The following is a 17806-nucleotide window of genomic DNA, read 5'->3' as shown; positions in this document are numbered from 1 at the left end:
AATTGATTAATTACAATTAGGACACCAATATTATCCAATCAGGATAGAGAACACAGACAGGATAAAGATTAAAGCAACTGAAATTGGAAGTGATGACACAAAGAAATGAGCAGATACAAAATTGGAACAGGAACACTATAAAAATGAAGCTGATAAATGGGTACTCTCTCCTGACTGGCTGATATTGTGTCACCTACCTGAAAATGTATGTTCTGTTTATTAAAGAGCTGGAGAGACAGGGAGACCCCTGTTACTGAACAAACACTCTATAGCAATGATTACTATCACAATATAGTGCTTTAACCTATTAAGACCTGGAACTGTGTCATTTTTTGATTTGAGCTAAAAAGCTTTATTTTACACTTTGGGCTATTCAAAAATAGCAGATATACAAGCTCGTAGCGCGGCACCGAGTGCCGCGCTACGAGCTTGTAGATCTGCTATTTTTGAAAAATCGTGAAAATGTGTGCAAATCTTTGAATACATATATTTTTAAAGCGAACATTTTAACTCAAATCTTTGCTTCTGGGGGGTCCCTGGAACAACATATTTTGATGGGGGTCCGCGGCCAAATACATATAATTTTGGGGGTCCTTGACATGAAAAAGATTGAGCACCACTGATATAGAAACATACGTTTTTCAGAAAACTGTTGGGCGACATGTAGAATCGGCTTCAGGCTTAAAGGGTTAACCTTTTAACAATTTTTGTTTGTTATCTTTTAACCCAAAAATATCACTTAACCTACCTTTAAGAAAATACAAAAAAATACTGACCAATGACTGGCTCTGTTCTCTCAGTGTTGTTGAGGTAGTGCCACAGGGCTGTGTTTGTAACTGTGGGGTCCATGAAGTCCTGTAGAGTGGCCTGAGGGTGACACCTGCTGGTCGGTGGCTGAACTTCATGGGGCTGCTGGAGATCAGCACTGAATGGCTCGTCCTGGACGTCAGAGATGAGCGTCCTACTTGGCCGGGGTTGACAGTCAGATGTGGACGGAGGGGTTCGAAGGCCCTGGGGAGGCGCGGGGCTGACCTGGACGCTGTGGGTCACCTGAGAAACAGCCGGGGCGTCTGCAGTTTGAGGAGGAGTGTTTGGCTGGAGTCCATTCAAATTGTCTTCTTCGGCAACAAGCTCTTTCTCATTCCTTAAGGCTGTCAACACACACACACACACACACACACACACACACACACACACACACACACACACACACACACACACACACACACACACACACACACACACACACACACACACACACACACACACACAGCACAATGGACAAGTTCAAACACCTCAACTGACTCAATTAGTGGGAAAATAAAATGGGCTTAATAGAAGAGATGCTCTGAACAGTGGAGAGGTTGTATCTTAAGAACAAATTGCTTTGTCATTTAAAATGATCTGCAAATCCTTTCTATGATCTATTATCATATCTTGTTATCTTGCTAACCCATTAAGACCAGGAACGCATCTGTGTCATTTCAGATTCCTTTAGCTATTCAAAAATAGCAGATCTACAAGCTCATAGCGCCGCGCTATGAGCTTGTAGATCTGCTATTTTTGAAAAATCTTGAACATTTTGTGCAAATCTTTGAATATATATATATTTTAAAGTTAACATTTGTAACTCAAATCTTTGCTTCTGGGGGGTCCCTGGAACAAAATATGTTTTACAAATGTTCGCTTTAGAAAATATATATTCAAAACTTGCACACATTTTCACAATTCTTCAAAATAGCAGATCTACAAGCTCATAGTGCGGGTGAGCTTGTAGATCTGCTATTTTTGAATAGCCAAAGAAATCTAAAATGACACAGACGCGTTCCCGGGTTCAATGGGTTAATATGACACACACAGCGTTTTCTCTAACCACACAGACTCATAATATTTGCAGTAAGTGCCATAAATGCACCAGCTATACATATATCCATGTTGATAAGATCAGCACAATTATGCAACAAGACCGCTGCACATTTGCTCATCTAAAAAAAACGATATAAACTGACATTAGACAAGACACACCTTGTTATTCCTTCAACTCGCAAACGCTCTGAGATGGAACAATACAGACTGAGCTTTCGACACAGGGAAAAAAAACCAAGGCACTCTTCTGGTGAAAAAAAGTTTAAAAAGCCTTTATTGATGTGGCTAGTTCAGGCTCTATGCACAGCAGCCATGTTGGAGAGAAATTGGGCCCCTTCCCTACTTCCTTAACAGGTGTTACCGATGATACTAATGAAGGCTCTGTTCCATTAGTGTAGCACAATGGACCCCCTCCCATTTTGTGTAGCCCAAGGACCCCGATAACTCTGAGAGTGTACCAAAAAAATCCATTTGTACACTCTCAGAGTTACACACCCATAAGGGGCCATTTGGAACCCCCTGAAGGAACCATGAGGGGGGGTCCCTGGACCACACTTTGAGACCCACTGGTGTAGCAGAGTGTTTCCAGTGAGCCAACATGCAACAATATCAGCACCCTGACTCTGTTTGACCAAGAATGGAACAGAGCCGTCATTAGTATCATTGGTAACACCTGTGAAGGAAGTAAGGAAGAGGCCCAATTTCTCTCCAATATGGCGGCTGTGCACAGGGATAACCCACGCGTAGCGGCCAGCACGGCCTTCTTCAGGGTATAACCCTCAACAAAGCCTTATATCCACCTTATTCTTGGACCCTTCTCCGGGTGGCACCATTGGCCTTTTCTGCCGCTTCATTCAATATCTGTCCACTTCCTCCCTAGTAGGCTAAAGGTGTAACGCAGGTAATCAGTGTGTTGCCAGATTTTGCAAGAGAAACAAGCAGCCAGGTCTATGAAAACAAGCCCTCCAAAAAAGCGACTATAGGCTAAGATTTACCACTTTACGTCAGCTATTTGAAAATAGCAGATCTACAAGCTAACAATGCGTCACATCACGGCATGTGAGCTTGTAGATCTGCTATTTTCAAAAGATATTGGGGGGAAAAGTGAGTTTTTTTTTCATTATTTGTATGGCGGTTCCTGGCACAAAACATTTTCAGATGGGTGTCCGCGGACAAATACATATTAATCTGAGGGTCCTTGGCATGAAAAAAATGTGGGAACCACTGGTTTAAAAGACATTAGGAAGCAAGCCAAAATAAGCAACTACACTTAAGAATCAAGCCCAAAGTCGCTTATTATAAGCAGACATGGCAACACTGGCAAACAGGAAACCCAATGATATGGGGCTCCGGCGTCTGTATCTCGGCCGCGCTTCCGCTTCCGCAGGGCAAGCTGGACACTTCCGCGTGCGTCACACAAGGGGGGCTTTCGTTAGGCCAATCAGAGGCAGGTGGGGGCGGGACAACTAGATTCTGTCAAGTCCTGGAAAAGATGCGCTGTGATTGGCCAGTAGTCACTTTGAGTAGCAGCGTGCCCCCTCTAATATGGCGGCCGTGATACATGCGACATGTTGCGAGCTTGTAGATCATCTGTTTTCAAATAGCCTATGTATAAAATAAGGCTAAAGTGGTTAATGTATATGTTTCATAAAATGAAAATGTATATCTGAAAAGTAACTAGAAACTAAAAGTTTTCAAACGATTGTAGTGGAGTAAAAGTACAATATTTGCCTCTGAGATGTAGTGGAGTAGAAGTAAAAGCATTGGAAATTGGAAATACTCAAGTACACATACCTCAAAATTGTACTTATGTACAGTACTTAGGTAAATGTGTTTAGTTACTTTCCACCACTGACTGGGCAGTCTATACACACACCTTTACGCTTCACGCATTGATCACGTGCCACATCCCTCAAAGCCTCCGCTGATTGGCTGATTCTGCTCATGTCTGCTCCTCCCTCTTCTACTGTGTCTAGTTCTTCTTCCTCTTCTTCCTCTTCTTCTTCTTCTTCTTCTTCTTCGGAGGTCTTTTGGGTCTTCTCACAGGCTGATCTTTCCTCCACATCGCTGAGTCGTGGTCTTTTGCCCCCCGCCGCCTCTGAACCCGAGTGTTCGCTCCTCTGCCTTTTCTCAGACGTCCTGCTCCCCATTTCGCCATCAAAGTCTCTCCCGACTCGACTTGGCGTGGCGTCCTCGCTAGCCGCGCCCCTTTCTGCTTCCCGGGCCGTCTCCAGTAGCGTCTCCAGTAGTGGAAAAAGTAATAAAAAAAAAAAAAACTTGAGTAAAAGTATCAATACTGCAATGTAGAAGTACTCTGTTACTGAGTAAAAGTCCGGAATTACAAATTTCAAATGTAAAAGTACAAAAGTATTGTTATCTGAAACTATACTGAAAGTATAAAGTACTCATTATGCAGAATGTTCCATTTCACACGTTTTCAAATGTATAAATCTTTTGGAAAACTCTACTTCTATCCTAAATTATATGCTGTACACAGTGGTGGAAAAAGTACTAAAATGTTTTACTCAAGTAAAAGTATCAATACTGCAATGTAGAAATACTTTGATACAAGTAAAAGTCCGGTAATCAAAATTTACTTGAGTAAAAGTACAAAAGTATTAGTATCAAAATGTACTTAAAGCACAGAAGTAGAGAGTACCCATTTTTCAGAATGTCCCATTTCACAAGTTTTCAAATGTATAAAAATCATCATTGAAAATAGTAGATCTACAAGCTCACAATGCGTCGCATCGCGACGCATTGTGAGCTTTTAGATCGGCTATTTTCAAATGGCCTAAATGTATATAGGGGCTGAAGTGGTTAATGCATGTTTTGTAATAATAATCAAAATCTACAAAGCAACTAGTAACTAAAGTTTTCAAATAATTCTAGTGGAGTAAAAGTACAATATTTGCCTCAGAGATGTAGTGGAGTAGAAGTAAAAATGCCTCAAAATTGTACTTAAAGGGGAAATCCACCCATTTTCAATATTTAACTATGTCATTAATATAGCATAAAGGAGTTGTGTGGAAATAAGAAAAAAGTTCCCCCCTTTCTGTGTTGCCTTGAACTGGAGGATTGATTGTGGGTTTAACATTGCAAATTACAACGTGATGACTCATCATGTTGTAATTTGCAATGTTAAACCCACAATCAATCCTCCAGTTCAAGGCAACACAGAAAGGGGGGAACTTTTTTCTTATTTCCACACAACTCCTTTATGCTATATTAATGACATAGTTAAATATTGAAAATGGGTGGATTTCCCCTTTAAGTACAGTACTTGAGTAAAATGTACTTAGTTACTTCACACCACTGCTCCTGACTCACCCTTAACCACGTAAAAGTCCTCCTCCGGCGCGCCGCTTGGACTTTCTCAGTCTCTTGTTTTTCTGCGCTTTGTTTCAGAGTCTCTGTGTCTGCTCTACGTTCCACAGAGGTGTTCTGAGTGGGACACTTCTTCTTCTTCTCCTCAGGTTTATGGACACGGGAATCTTTCTCAGGCGCTGCTTCCTTTTCCACCGGAATGGGCCTGCAGTCCGTTTCGGTGTCTCTCCCGACCGCTGAGGAGGCATCCTGGCAGGTCTCAGCCCTTTCCGCTACGGCCTCTTCTTCTCCTGCGTCGTCCTCTCTTTTCAGGGCCGTCTTCTGACTTCTTCTGTCCCGTAACCACGCAAACCTCCACCTAAAAGTCCTCCTCCTGAAAAAGTCCAAGCGACGCGCAAGAGGAGGTTTTTCATCTGGAGGCAGCGGGGTGCGGTCCTTCACATCTGGAGGCAGGGGAGTGCGGTCCTTCACATCTGGAGGCAGCGGGATGCGGTCCTTCACATCTGGAGGCAGTGGAGTGTGGTCCTTCACATCTGGAGGCAGTGGAGTGCGATCCTTCACATCTGGAGGCAGTGGGGTGCGGTCCTTCACATCTGGAGGCAGGGGAGTGCGGTCCTTCACATCTGGAGGCAGCGGGGTGCGGTCCTTCACATCTGGAGGCAGCGGGGTGCGGTCCTTCACATCTGGAGGCAGTGGGGTGCGGTCCTTCACATCTGGAGGCAGTGGAGTGCGGTCCTTCACATCTGGAGGCAGCGGGGTTCGGTCCTTCACATCTGCATGCAGTGGAGTGCGGTCCTTCACATCTGGAGGCAGGGGAGTGCGGTCCTTCACATCTGGAGGCAGTGGAGTGCGGTCCTTCACATCTGGAGGCAGCGGGGTTCGGTCCTTCACATCTGGAGGCAGTGGAGTGCGGTCCTTCACATCTGGAGGCAGGGGAGTGCGGTCCTTCACATCTGGAGGCAGGGGAGTGCGGTCCTTCACATCTGGAGGCAGGGGAGTGCGGTCCTTCACATCTGGATGCAACGGGGTGCGGTCCTTCACATCTGGAGGCAGTGGGATGCGGTCCTTCACATCTGGAGGCAGTGGAGTGCGGTCCTTCACATCTGGAGGCAGGGGAGTGCGGTCCTTCACATCTGGAGGCAGTGGGATGCGGTCCTTCACATCTGGAGGCAGTGGGGTGCGGTCCTTCACATCTGGAGGCAGTGGGGTGCGGTCCTTCACATCTGGAGGCAGCGGGATGCGGTCCTTCACATCTGGAGGCAGCGGGATGCGGTCCTTCACATCTGGAGGCAGCGGGATGCGGTCCTTCACATCTGGAGGCAGTGGGGTGCGGTCCTTCACATCTGGAGGCAGCGGGGTGCGATCCTTCACATCTGGAGGCAGCGGGATGCGGTCCTTCACATCTGGAGGCAGCGGGGTGCGATCCTTCACATCTGGATGTTCTTTGTCAGCGTGCCACACACAAGTCAAGCCACTAGTCAAGTCAAGTCCCTTGAAGTCAATGTCCCACAGGTCAAGCCACTCAGGCTTCTTGGTCATTTTGAGGATGTCTTTGTCAATCTCCTTCAGAGGTTCTGTAGGGTCTGAACAACAACACGAGACGACCAAAAAAACAGTAAATAAGGCATCATAAAAGTATTCATGGTTGAACTCTGAACTAAAGTAATAATTTCTGACTCAATAATGTTTCATACTGTAGCTGAGTTTCCTTTTATTAGTGTGTGTCAATGTGTTCTGTGCATCCTGTATATTTGATTGTACATAACAATGACACAACGTGATTTTTAACACAGTCACATGTGTCTGAGGACAATAACGTGACTTACCCAATTTCTCTCCCACTGGTACAACAGGAATAAGCTGTCCTTGACCATCCATCTTCTTTATCCTTTGCAGGGTCTTGATAGCTGGAACAGACATGAGTACAGTAGCTATAAGACACCAACTCTACTTCTATCATGAATGATATATTGTACACCATGAGAGACTCTATAGGGAGGGAAAGCACAGACCTACACCATCTGCTGGTTGCATTCACTTATTTATTAAATTTACACTGTGGAAATTTCCTCTAGCACTGTTTGTTGAACGAGAATTAATTGGATAACTTATACTGTTAATAAATTATGTATTGTAATGATTATCTGATAATTGACCTTCAATATGCCATAATAGTAAGAAAGGCCCTGCACTACTATGCTAACTAGTGAAGGTACAGTGACACAGCAAAATAGCTGAACCCTCACCCACTCTGCTCGGCTAACGTAATATCATACCTGGAGCTATTTAAAATCTCATTGCGACAGGCTACTGACCAGCACAAAATAGATTCGGACATTAGGACATCCCAGCCTAAAGGAAACACCCCGGTTTGACCAGTGAGTGTGACAGACTTGAAAAGGGTCAAAGCTCTCATATGATTGGTACCTGTTACTAATGACAACATTAAATGTACCAGAATAAATCTGTTGACATTTGCCTCAGTATTAAAGCAGACTACTTTGCTCAGTCCATGGTTACTAGTCTCGGCGGATGGACGCGTTCACCCCAACCCTAAACAAGCTTCTCTTTGCACATGCGTTTGTTTGAAGATTGTTTCCTGAATAAACCAAAGTGATTAATCTGTGGTGATCCTTGTCTATTACTTTAACTATTTTTTAACAATCCAATGTGAGAGTGAAATATATCAATATATCAACCAATAACTCACACCAAACATCAACAACGTTTTAGAAACAGGGACAAACCGCAACCACCAGTCTTTACAAGCACCTTATTTCTTAAATGGACCCCAACGGGTCCATTTGGTTCCATTTGTACACTCTCAGTTAAATTAACATTGATTTTACAATATAAATTGCGGTCCAAGGTCCATTAAATGGGGGTCCGTAGCCTAATGCATGTCAAAATTGAAATTAAAATGGTTGAGAATCACTGCTAGAGCCGTAAAAATCTTCTCTTATGGGGGTCCCTGGCATATCTTTTCAAATGGGGGTCCGCGGGCTATGGGGTCCTTGACATGAAAACGTTTGAGAACCACTGCTCTACTGAGCACATTTTCTAGTTGACCCATGTTTTGAATGCAAACAGCAGAGGGCGATTTGACAACTTTCCCTCCCTATGCCATAACCAGGGGCGTCAATTGGGTATGGCAAGGTGTGGCAGGTGCCATACCTTGGCTCCAGGAAAAAAATAATCATGAATAGTAGCCTAATGCAGGTGTAAGACCATTGTGTTTGTATTGTGTTATAGGTATAACGTATAGTTTTCTATGCATTTTGGGGGTTTTGACCCCCAAAGAATTCAGGATAGGTCGGTGTCCCTTAATTTAATCTCTGGGAGTTGGCAACACTAACCTTGCCATACCTTAGCTTTTGCTGAACTGACGCCACTGGCCATAAGCACACTTACTGTACCGTTTTTATAGGTGTATGGACGGATGGGGCTGCTCAGTGTCACTCTCTGTAACAGACAGAAAATAGAGAGATGAGTGTATCTTCGAAAATGATCACAACATTGCTGCATGTAATTCATGATGATATCTAGTTTTCTTGATGTATAGAGTGTACCTGCATACAACCAGTGGAGTGGATTTCCGCTGCCTGCTTTGCCAAGTCCAGCAACTTGTCAGGGCTTTTATTTGCTTCAGAGTCCAGGGAGCCTGGGTGGGCATTGTGCTGCAACACAGACAGACAGACAGACAGACAGACAGACAGACAGACAGACAGACAGACAGACAGACAGACAGACAGACAGACAGACAGACAGACAGACAGACAGACAGACAGACAGACAGACAGACAGACAGACAGACAGACAGACAGACAGACAGACACACACACACACACACACACACACACACACACACACACACACACACACAAAGTAAAGTATTTCAAAACCATCATCAACAACTTAAGAGTCATATTTGCCATATTTCTTTGCCAAAATTCGAGTGCCATATTAAAAGGTCGATTAATGATTGTTATGTTTCGAATAGATAAATACATTGTGGAATTTTCCTCTAGCACTGTTTGTTTTAAAAAAAAGGAGCAACGTGGCCATTAGAGGAGATTATCGTACTCACCAGAAATGCTTTGACGTGTTCAAAACTGAACACGTGGGAGGACAATTCAACTCTAATCACGATCCTCTCACAGAGTAAACACAAGGATCCGGATGGTGAACCTCCGTTGGTTTGGTAACGAACCATAAACTGCAGACCTGGAGGAGAAAGAGGACAGACATCCATACATGGTCTCTGCACAATAAAACTGTGCAGTACAGTTTACAGTTTAGGCATAAAGCAGATGCTCTTAATCCAGAGAGATTTGCAGTAAGCAAGGACACAAGATAATTCATCATAATACACATGGTAAATGGTGCATTTATATAGCGCTTTTATCCAAAGCGCTTTACATAGATTGTGCATTACATTCACCCATTCACACACACATTCATACACCGATGGCAGAGGGAACCATGCAAGGCACCAACCTGCTCATCGGGAGTAATTAGGGGTTCAGCGTCCTGCTCAAGGACACTTCGACACTTTTTTATTTATTTGTTTATTTGGTCGGGACAATGCCAGTTCATGAACACAAGGACATGTTGTACAATGTTATATACACATGGCAGGTAGTGTAAACTAGCCGGAATTAGCCGAAGCTACTTTTCATCCGCAGTCCCCAGTACAACAACATAACAATAAAAATAATTGAGATAAAACAGTCATTCCAAGCATGAATGGATAACCATAAAATACGATCATAGAAACATAGATACACTTACATATAAACAAGTAAAATATCAAGTAAGACTGACGTGATTAGAGGTGCTCGCAAGTTTGATCATCCTTTAACCATTGTTTTAGGTGACGTTTAAAGGTTGCAAATGTGGCGATCTCTCTCAGTGTGATAGGGAGCTGATTCCAGTATTGGCAGCCTTTAATAGAGAGAGTATTTTGACTAAAGGTGGTTTCTCTGAAAACAATCACACAGTCTCCCCTTGAGATTGACCTGGTGCTATGGCCCGTGACCCCTTTCTTATGGATAAATTCCATAAGAGGAGGGGGGGCCAGGCCGTTTAGGCATTTATAGATGAGGCAAGCATCCTTGAACTTTTTAAAGTTCGAAAAGCTTAAAAGGTTGTATTTAGCCAAAATATTACAGTGATGGTATGAATTGGGTTTTTTGTCAAGTACCTTGATCGCTTTTTTGAAGACCTGTTCAATGGGTTTGATGACTGTTGAATCAGCATAAGACCAGTTCGTAAAGCAGTATTCAATATGAGAAAGAATCATACAGTGCAGGTATGTCCTTGCAGCTTCTATTGTTAGGTAGGGTCGGATTTGTCTAAAATTTTGTAGGTTGTAGTTGAGTGTGTTTGTCACTTTTTTAATGTGTTTTTTGAAAGTTAGGTTCGAGTCCAATATGACTCCAAGATACTTGAAATGAGGAACCAGTTCCAGTTCCACTCCTTTTAGGAAAATGTTGGACCTTTCGGTCTTAACAGGTCTTTTGCTGAAGAACATACAAACCGTTTTTTTTTTATTCAGCAATAAGCAGGAGTTACTTAACCAGTTGTGAGTCCTGTCAAGTGCCCTTGTGAGACACTCTGTTATTTGTTCCTTATTTTTTCCATAAGTGAAGATGACTGCGTCATCGGCATACATCTGAACATCGCATTCAGGACATATATCTGGTAGGTCATTTATATATAAGGAGAATAATAAGGGGCCCAGGATAGAACCCTGTGGGACCCCGACAGGATTGTTTTTATATGGGGATTTGATGCCGTTAATCGATACACATTGCTTTCTATTTGATAGATAAGACTCAATCCAAATTATAGACTCAGGAGAAAAATTGAAATAAGAGAGTTTGTTAAGAAGAGCCTGGTGGTTTACTGTGTCAAAGGCCCGCTTTAGGTCAAGGAACACAGCACCTACAAGTTGTTTTTTGTCCAGTCTACATTTGATCTTCTCAAGGAAGACGGTATTTGCTGTTTCAGTTGAGTGGTGAGCGCGAAAGCCAAATTGCATTGGATGCAGTGGGGTTTGTCCTTTATTGAGGTGTTTGATAATGAGTTTAGCTATCCATTTTTCAGCAATCTTGGAGATACTGGGGAGGATGCTGATAGGCCTGTAGTTGTCAACCAAATTTTTGTTGCCAGATTTGAAAATAGGAGTTATCAGAGCTGTCTTCCAAGATGAAGGAGTTAGTTTTTGTTTTATTGATTGGTTTACCAGAGTAGCTATGGGTTTGGCTAGGGAGTCAAAGTGTGTTTTTAAAAAGGTATTGTCAAGTCCAAATGCATCCTTGGCTTTGGAGCTATTGAGTTCTATGATGATATCTTTCACTTCGTTGACTGTTATTTCTTCTAGTTTGAAAATGGACTGTGTCTCCACAGTTGGACGGGGAGTAATAACTGGAGGGGGGAACAGTTTGGTGATTTCAGTAATGCTATTTAAGAAGTAGTCATTGAAAGTATTGACCAACATCTCAGGGTTGTTCACAATGACATCACCTATTGTTATTTCAAGAGTGTGTGTAGCCTGCGTAGTTTGTTTACCAAGTAGTTTATTTAGATTTGACCAGACTAGCTTACCATTTCCTCTTGCGTTTTCAATGTTAGTAATAAAGAAGTTTGCCTTTGATTTTTTTATTGTTTGTGTAACTGAGTTTCTTGCATGGGTGAATTTCTGTCTGTCAGATGGCAGACCAGATTTCAAACTTTGCTTTAGGAGGCAGTCCCTTATTTTTATAGACTGCCTACAGTTGTCATCCATCCAGGGTAATGAATATTGTTTTTTGGCCCTTGTACTCCCCCTACAGGAGAAGGAAGCCATCACCTGGTCAAGTTTGGTTAAAAACAAATTGCTGTTTAGTTCTACATTGAGGTGAGAGAGTATGCCATCCCATTCAATGTTCCTCAGTGCATCCCCAAGCTGCTGCTGCTTATTTTGGGGGATGTAACAGGGACAGGAGGGAGGCTTCTTGACTCGAGTGCCAAATCTGTTTTTTGACAGTTTTCTGACAAGAAAAATAAAATTATGGTCAGATAGCCCAGTTAGGAAATTAAACATTTTTACAATTCTGTCAGCTCTATTAGTGAAGACTAAGTCAATTCTGGTTTGTGATGATTGAGTTATTCTTGTAGGCTTTTCAACTAGCTGCACTAAGTTGTGAGAGTTAGTAATTTGTTTTAGGTTTTTCCTATTCTGTTTGCTATCCCAGTTTATATTCCAGTCCCCCATGAGAATTAATTCTTTACTGGGGTCCTGGGAGTTTAGGAGGGACCTAAATTGATCGTAAAAATCATTCTTTGCTTTAGGGTAGCGGTACAGGCATAATAGTGTAAAAGTCATTTCCTTTGAAAGAGAGACTTCTACCCCAACACATTCAAAGTTGATGTCGGTTGGCATCTCTAGCTCTCTACAGACCAGCGTGTCCTTAATGTATAACGCCACCCCCCCTCCCTTTCCCCTTAACCTGTCCTTTCTATATACATTATAGCCTGGTCTGTTAACAAGGGCTGACGGAGATGTACTGGTCAACCAAGTTTCAGACAAACCCAGGCAGTCTATATTGGACTCAGTTAATAAATGTTCTAGTTGATTAGATTTATTTCTCATGCTGCGTATGTTAATGTGGCCACAGAAAAACCCTTTAGGTTTACAGCGATGGTCCCAAATAATCTTAGCATGATTTATAGTTTTGAAAATTTTGTTACTACGAGCTTTTTTAAAAACTGGGTTCCTGGGGGCATTTACATGATTATGATTACTAGTTGGCGAGTGAGTGACCATATTTGGAGCTAACCCAGGGGTCGTGTTGGGTAATGGAGTCACAACAGTGATGAGAGAGGGTTGCAAGATAACTATTCTTAGATTGTAAGAGTTTACTCCTTTGGGTCTTGAGTCATGTCGAGGCAGGCGCTTAGTGAGGGTGCCTCGAGCAACAATATTAAAAACATTACAATAGGAGCTGGCATTTGTAGTGACCTCTGTGGTCGTGTCATCAGTCGGCCACAAGGGGGCAGTGGCGGAACATAGATTTGCAGTGGAACGAGACAAAGATTGACACGAGATGCTCTCGTGTGCGTCGGACATATTTGGATGTGGGACAGAAAGTCAGGCCACAACAACATTGGCACTCAGCAAGCGCTGTATGTGAAGCGACATAAACTTGTTCCCTATACTACTGGGATGTAGACCATCATGTACATAGAAGTGTGGCCTTCCCCAAAACAGGTGGAAGTTGTGTATATAGTTTATGCCACAGGAGGAGCACACGGACTGAAGCCAATAGTCCAGGTCCAACAGCCTGTTGAAGCGAGCTTCCCCCCTGCGTGAAAGTGGAAATGGACCAGATATGAATAGCTGCTTACCACATTCCAAGAGGAGATCAAGGATATTTTTATAATTGTCTTTCGTGTTTGTAGATGGTCGGTCATTTACTCCCACATGAAGGACGAGTTGGCTAACTGTGGGTGGTATAGCTGCCAGAATAAGGGGGAGTCGGTTAAGAATGAATTCTGTATTTGCTCCCGGGTAGCAGAAAATTATAGCGCCGTCCACCCTCAGGTTTCTCACAAGAGAATCACCTATAACGGCTACTGTGGGGGGTGAGGGGGGTCGGGTGGGCACGGGCGGAGGAAGGGGTCGCAATGTGATGTCGTCGGTGTTAGCAGACCCCGAGGTCAGCTGAGACAAGCGATTCAACGGCCGCGGGGGGGGCTGGGCAGAAGCAGTGCACGCTCCCGGTCGTGCGCGAGGGTCAGGGACCACCCTCGTGTTGTGTGACAAGGGGACCCCAACATTGGCACGATCAGCCGTGCGCCTGCGACGATCCGAGGCGGGTCTCACCATTTCTCCATGCGTCAATGCATCCACAGCTCCAGCCTCTCCACTGTGCGCACCCGTGCGCATGGATCCGCGGTGGTCAGAGACTACCATCTCGCCGTGCGGCGGGTGGTCATCGTCTCCAACATCTCCTTTGTGACTCGTGCTGTTTCGGGTCCCGCTTCTGACCCTCTTGGCACTGGGAGATGACTGGTGTTCATCCAGCAGTGTCCTCAGCGGCTCGAAGCTATTGCTCAGCGAGAGAGGGGGCGAGGTGGCTCTGAGCGCGTTCCGTCCGCGCTTCCCCCCGGTGCGCCGCGCCGGCATCCAGGTAGCAGGAGGAACCGTGCTGTTGCCGGTCTGCTTGGGTTTGGCACCTAGTAAGGGCCATACCTCCTGCCCGAGGACATCGTTGGATACTGGGTCAATGACCGGCGGTGGCTCAGAGAATGGGACGCGTTGACAGACAGGCACTTCTCCAGAAGTGCCTGCTGCAGAGCAGCATGTAGCTGAGACAGTCAGGTTGTCGAAAAATTGCTCGTCCTCTCGGATACCCAGCAGCCTCTGGATACGATCCTCCAGGTCCTTTATTCTCCTTTCCAGACGGAGACAGCCATCGCAGACCGGAGTAGAGGTGAGTGACATGACAGCCACAGTCTGAGCCCAGACTGGGCGCCTCTATTAAACTCCGAAACTTTGTGTGAGTGTCGCGGTGGTGACAGGGCGATCAGAGCAATCACTGTTCAAAAAGAGTCACTATGTGTGTAATGGGTACCTTAGGCAACCCCAAGCAGGACGTGCTTTAAAAAATAATAATGATAAGAGTATAAAAATAACTATTTAAAAGGGCCTCCGAGGGAGTAGCCGGTGCTAGTTGGCTTTAGGCTAAAGGCGAGCCGTAGCCAACCATCACAAAACCGATTGCTTAGACCGCAGAGTGGTAAAAGCAATATAAAACAGCGGTATGGTATCCAGGAGATGGTAGATATAAAATCAATATAAAACTGTTTAAATGAAGATAAAAGTCACGAAGTGACGGAGCTACAAACTGTCAAACTCAGCGGCACGGACGTGAGTTTGACAGACACTAACTATGGGGGAGCCCCCCAGCCCGGGATCGAACTGGGAACTTTGCGGTTTCCAGTTCACTCTACCCGGCCACTCTACCCTTGAGCCACTGCCGCCCCACATAATACATCAAATGCATGAAAATAGTTATCTAATAATAAAGTAATACATAAGTTAACCAATAATCTAATAATAACTAATACGTACGTAATCATCAGCCTACATTGAAACTAACACATTATAGGATGCCAGGTCAACAATGACCTGGCATCTGTCTAAATAACATGCTATCTAAGTTACATTTTAGCCTTTGCATAATCCTGCAAGGTCGTCAAGGCTAGGGGCAAGTGCTACGGGCTGAGGTGGAGTCTGAAGAGGTGAGTCTACAGATTACAGCAGAAGATTGGGAGTGAGTCTGCAGTTCTAATTGCAATGGGGAGTTCATTCCACAGTTTGGGAGCCAGAAGGGAGAAGAGTCTGGGACGTGCGGAGCGTTGTCCCGGATGTGCACAGTATACAACAAGCGTGTTTAATCGTATCCTCCTATTGTTATCAATTATTGATTATATACATGATCTATAAGGATCAATATGTACCAATATGGACTATACAATACATTAATGAGAAAAGCTGACCCCTCACCCACTCTACTGCTCGCCCCAAGTCACAAGTTTAAGTAATAGCACACCTGGAGCTATTTAAAGACTCATTGCAACCTGCCACTGACCACTACAGTAATAAGAGAAGAAACTGACCACACGAGTGAAGTGCATGACTTGTGACACAGCAAAAAATAGATCTGGACATGGAACATCCCAGCAAAGCCTAGAAGACAACAACTACAAAGGCAACACGCTACTTTTCGAAGATGAGACAGGGTTTCCCTGCTTGACCATTGATTGTGACATAGACTTATTATAGGACTGTGAAAGGGCAATCATCTCATCTGGTGTCTGCATGACAGTAATGAATGATACTTTGACCTTCTATGTTCATTACAGAGCACGTGAGCGGAGCGGAGCGGGTGGAAATGCCGCTCGGCGCTCCAGGGGGCTGGTTTCACGCTCGCTATTCGCTCACGTCAACTCCCCCCGTGCTCCGCTCCCCGTCGCTCCTCGCTCACGTTGATTTGCGCAAATCTCGCTCCACGCTCCGCTCAAACCGGGTCGCTCAACAGTAAAAAAAAAGAAAAGAAAAAGAAAGTAGAAATTCTAATGACATCTCGGTGCGCTGTGCACTGCGGATGTCTGTGTGTCTCTGAGTCCGTGCGACCGGGCATGCTCAAACATTCGGTGCGCGGCCCCCGCGAGGGCGGCCTGGAGCGGGAGGCGGTCTTCGCTCTGAGTAGCGCTCCAACCTTTTTATAACCAGCTCCGCGCTCACGTCAAAATCACGTCGCTCCGCTCCGCTCACATGCTCTGGTTCATTATAAGTACCAATCCTGTACCAGTCCATCCTCATCAGACCAGCCGCGGTATCGCTTGTGCTATTGGCTTATGCAATGGCTGACTATTGGAATAAACTGACATAAATATAACACGTCGTTGTTCTGTCGATTACTTTAATTAATAAGTAACACTATAATCGGACAAAGCTCTGAGGCTCTGTCCCCAAAAAGTCTCTTCTGCCCGGTTCTCCTCAGTGGCCGGAGCAAGCGGTCTGAATGTGCACACAGCCATTGACCATTACCGTGTGCACGGAACACCGACGCCCGTTTTTCCGCTTTCCCCAAAATGTCAGCTGTTTATTAGCGTGTTTGTGTTCGCTGGCTCCCGTCCCGGGTTGCCAAATCACGTGTGTGCTATCGTCAAACATTTTAGTACTTTTACTTTTGGTACTTAAAGTATATTTTGATGCCAATACTTTTGCATTTTTACTCAAGTAACATTTTGAGCAAAGGCCTTTTACCTTGTAACAGAGTATTTTTATATTGTGGTATTGCTACTTTTACTTAAGTAAAATATCTGAGTACTTCTTCCACCACTGCTAGTACTCACCCAGCTGAGGAGATGTGTGGCTGCCCAGCAGGTCATCAACTGTGACCAACTTTGGAACTAAATGCATAACACACAAAAACAGAAAATGTCATAAAAAACACAAACATTATTTAGCTTTTTTTCCCCTCTAATTATTTTATCACACGATTTTGTAACCCTTTTTCACCCGGTGCCAATTTTCGAAGTGATCCTGTGCGCTACACTCCCCCCACCAGCCTAGGGAGCTCAGGGCCGAGCTCATGCCTCCTTCAATGCATGAGAGCCAACTGACCTTCTCGTCACCTGACAGGGGGGAGTTTCCCCGGTAGGACGTAGCGCGTGGAAGGAACACGTTATTCCAACCAGTTCCCTTCCCCTCCATCAGGCGCCCCGGCTGTCATGGGGGAGGCGGTATAGCGACCAGGATTACTTTATGTTTTTATGAGGGTATTAACTACCCTAGGGGACACGGGGAGAACATGCAAACTCCACACAGCGTAGGCCCTTTTGCCAACCCCACCTATAGGGTATGGGCGAAACATTATTTAGTTGAATGAGATGGGAATGGAAGGGAGGCATGTGTGCACATAACACTAACCTTCACGTCTCCAGCCATAGCAGAAGTGCTCATCAAGCACGTCGCAGACTGTCAAAGAAACATTAGAAACCATTTCAATGCACAGACGAGAAAACAGGGGGGTGGGTGGATGTGGGCCTCAAATAG

The 17806-nt window shown here is 44.6% G+C and overlaps 1 protein-coding gene across 1 annotated transcript in view; it reads right to left on the bottom strand.

Annotated features, from left to right (window-relative positions):
* Positions 1–14683, bottom strand: part of LOC311061813 (uncharacterized protein) — a gene marked incomplete at its 5' end in the record, with an annotated part of 35360 nt that extends 20677 nt beyond the window's left edge. The window contains 8 exons of the mRNA XM_084080510.1: positions 777–1050; positions 3771–4106; positions 5197–6776; positions 7020–7100; positions 8610–8655; positions 8763–8870; positions 9281–9417; positions 13801–14683. Of these exons, the coding sequence (XP_083936636.1) occupies positions 777–1050; positions 3771–4106; positions 5197–6776; positions 7020–7100; positions 8610–8655; positions 8763–8870; positions 9281–9417; positions 13801–14683 (3445 nt within the window). The remainder of the gene's footprint in view (positions 1–776; positions 1051–3770; positions 4107–5196; positions 6777–7019; positions 7101–8609; positions 8656–8762; positions 8871–9280; positions 9418–13800) is intronic.
* Positions 14684–17806: the final 3123 nt, after the last annotated feature.

Source organism: Gymnoscopelus microlampas, assembly GCF_963454915.1.
Source record: "Gymnoscopelus microlampas genome assembly, chromosome: 15".
NCBI classification, from domain to species: Eukaryota; Metazoa; Chordata; class Actinopteri; order Myctophiformes; family Myctophidae; genus Gymnoscopelus; species Gymnoscopelus microlampas.
The sequence above is the reverse complement of the archived record's forward strand: the minus strand, read 5'-3'. Positions and strand labels throughout refer to the sequence as shown.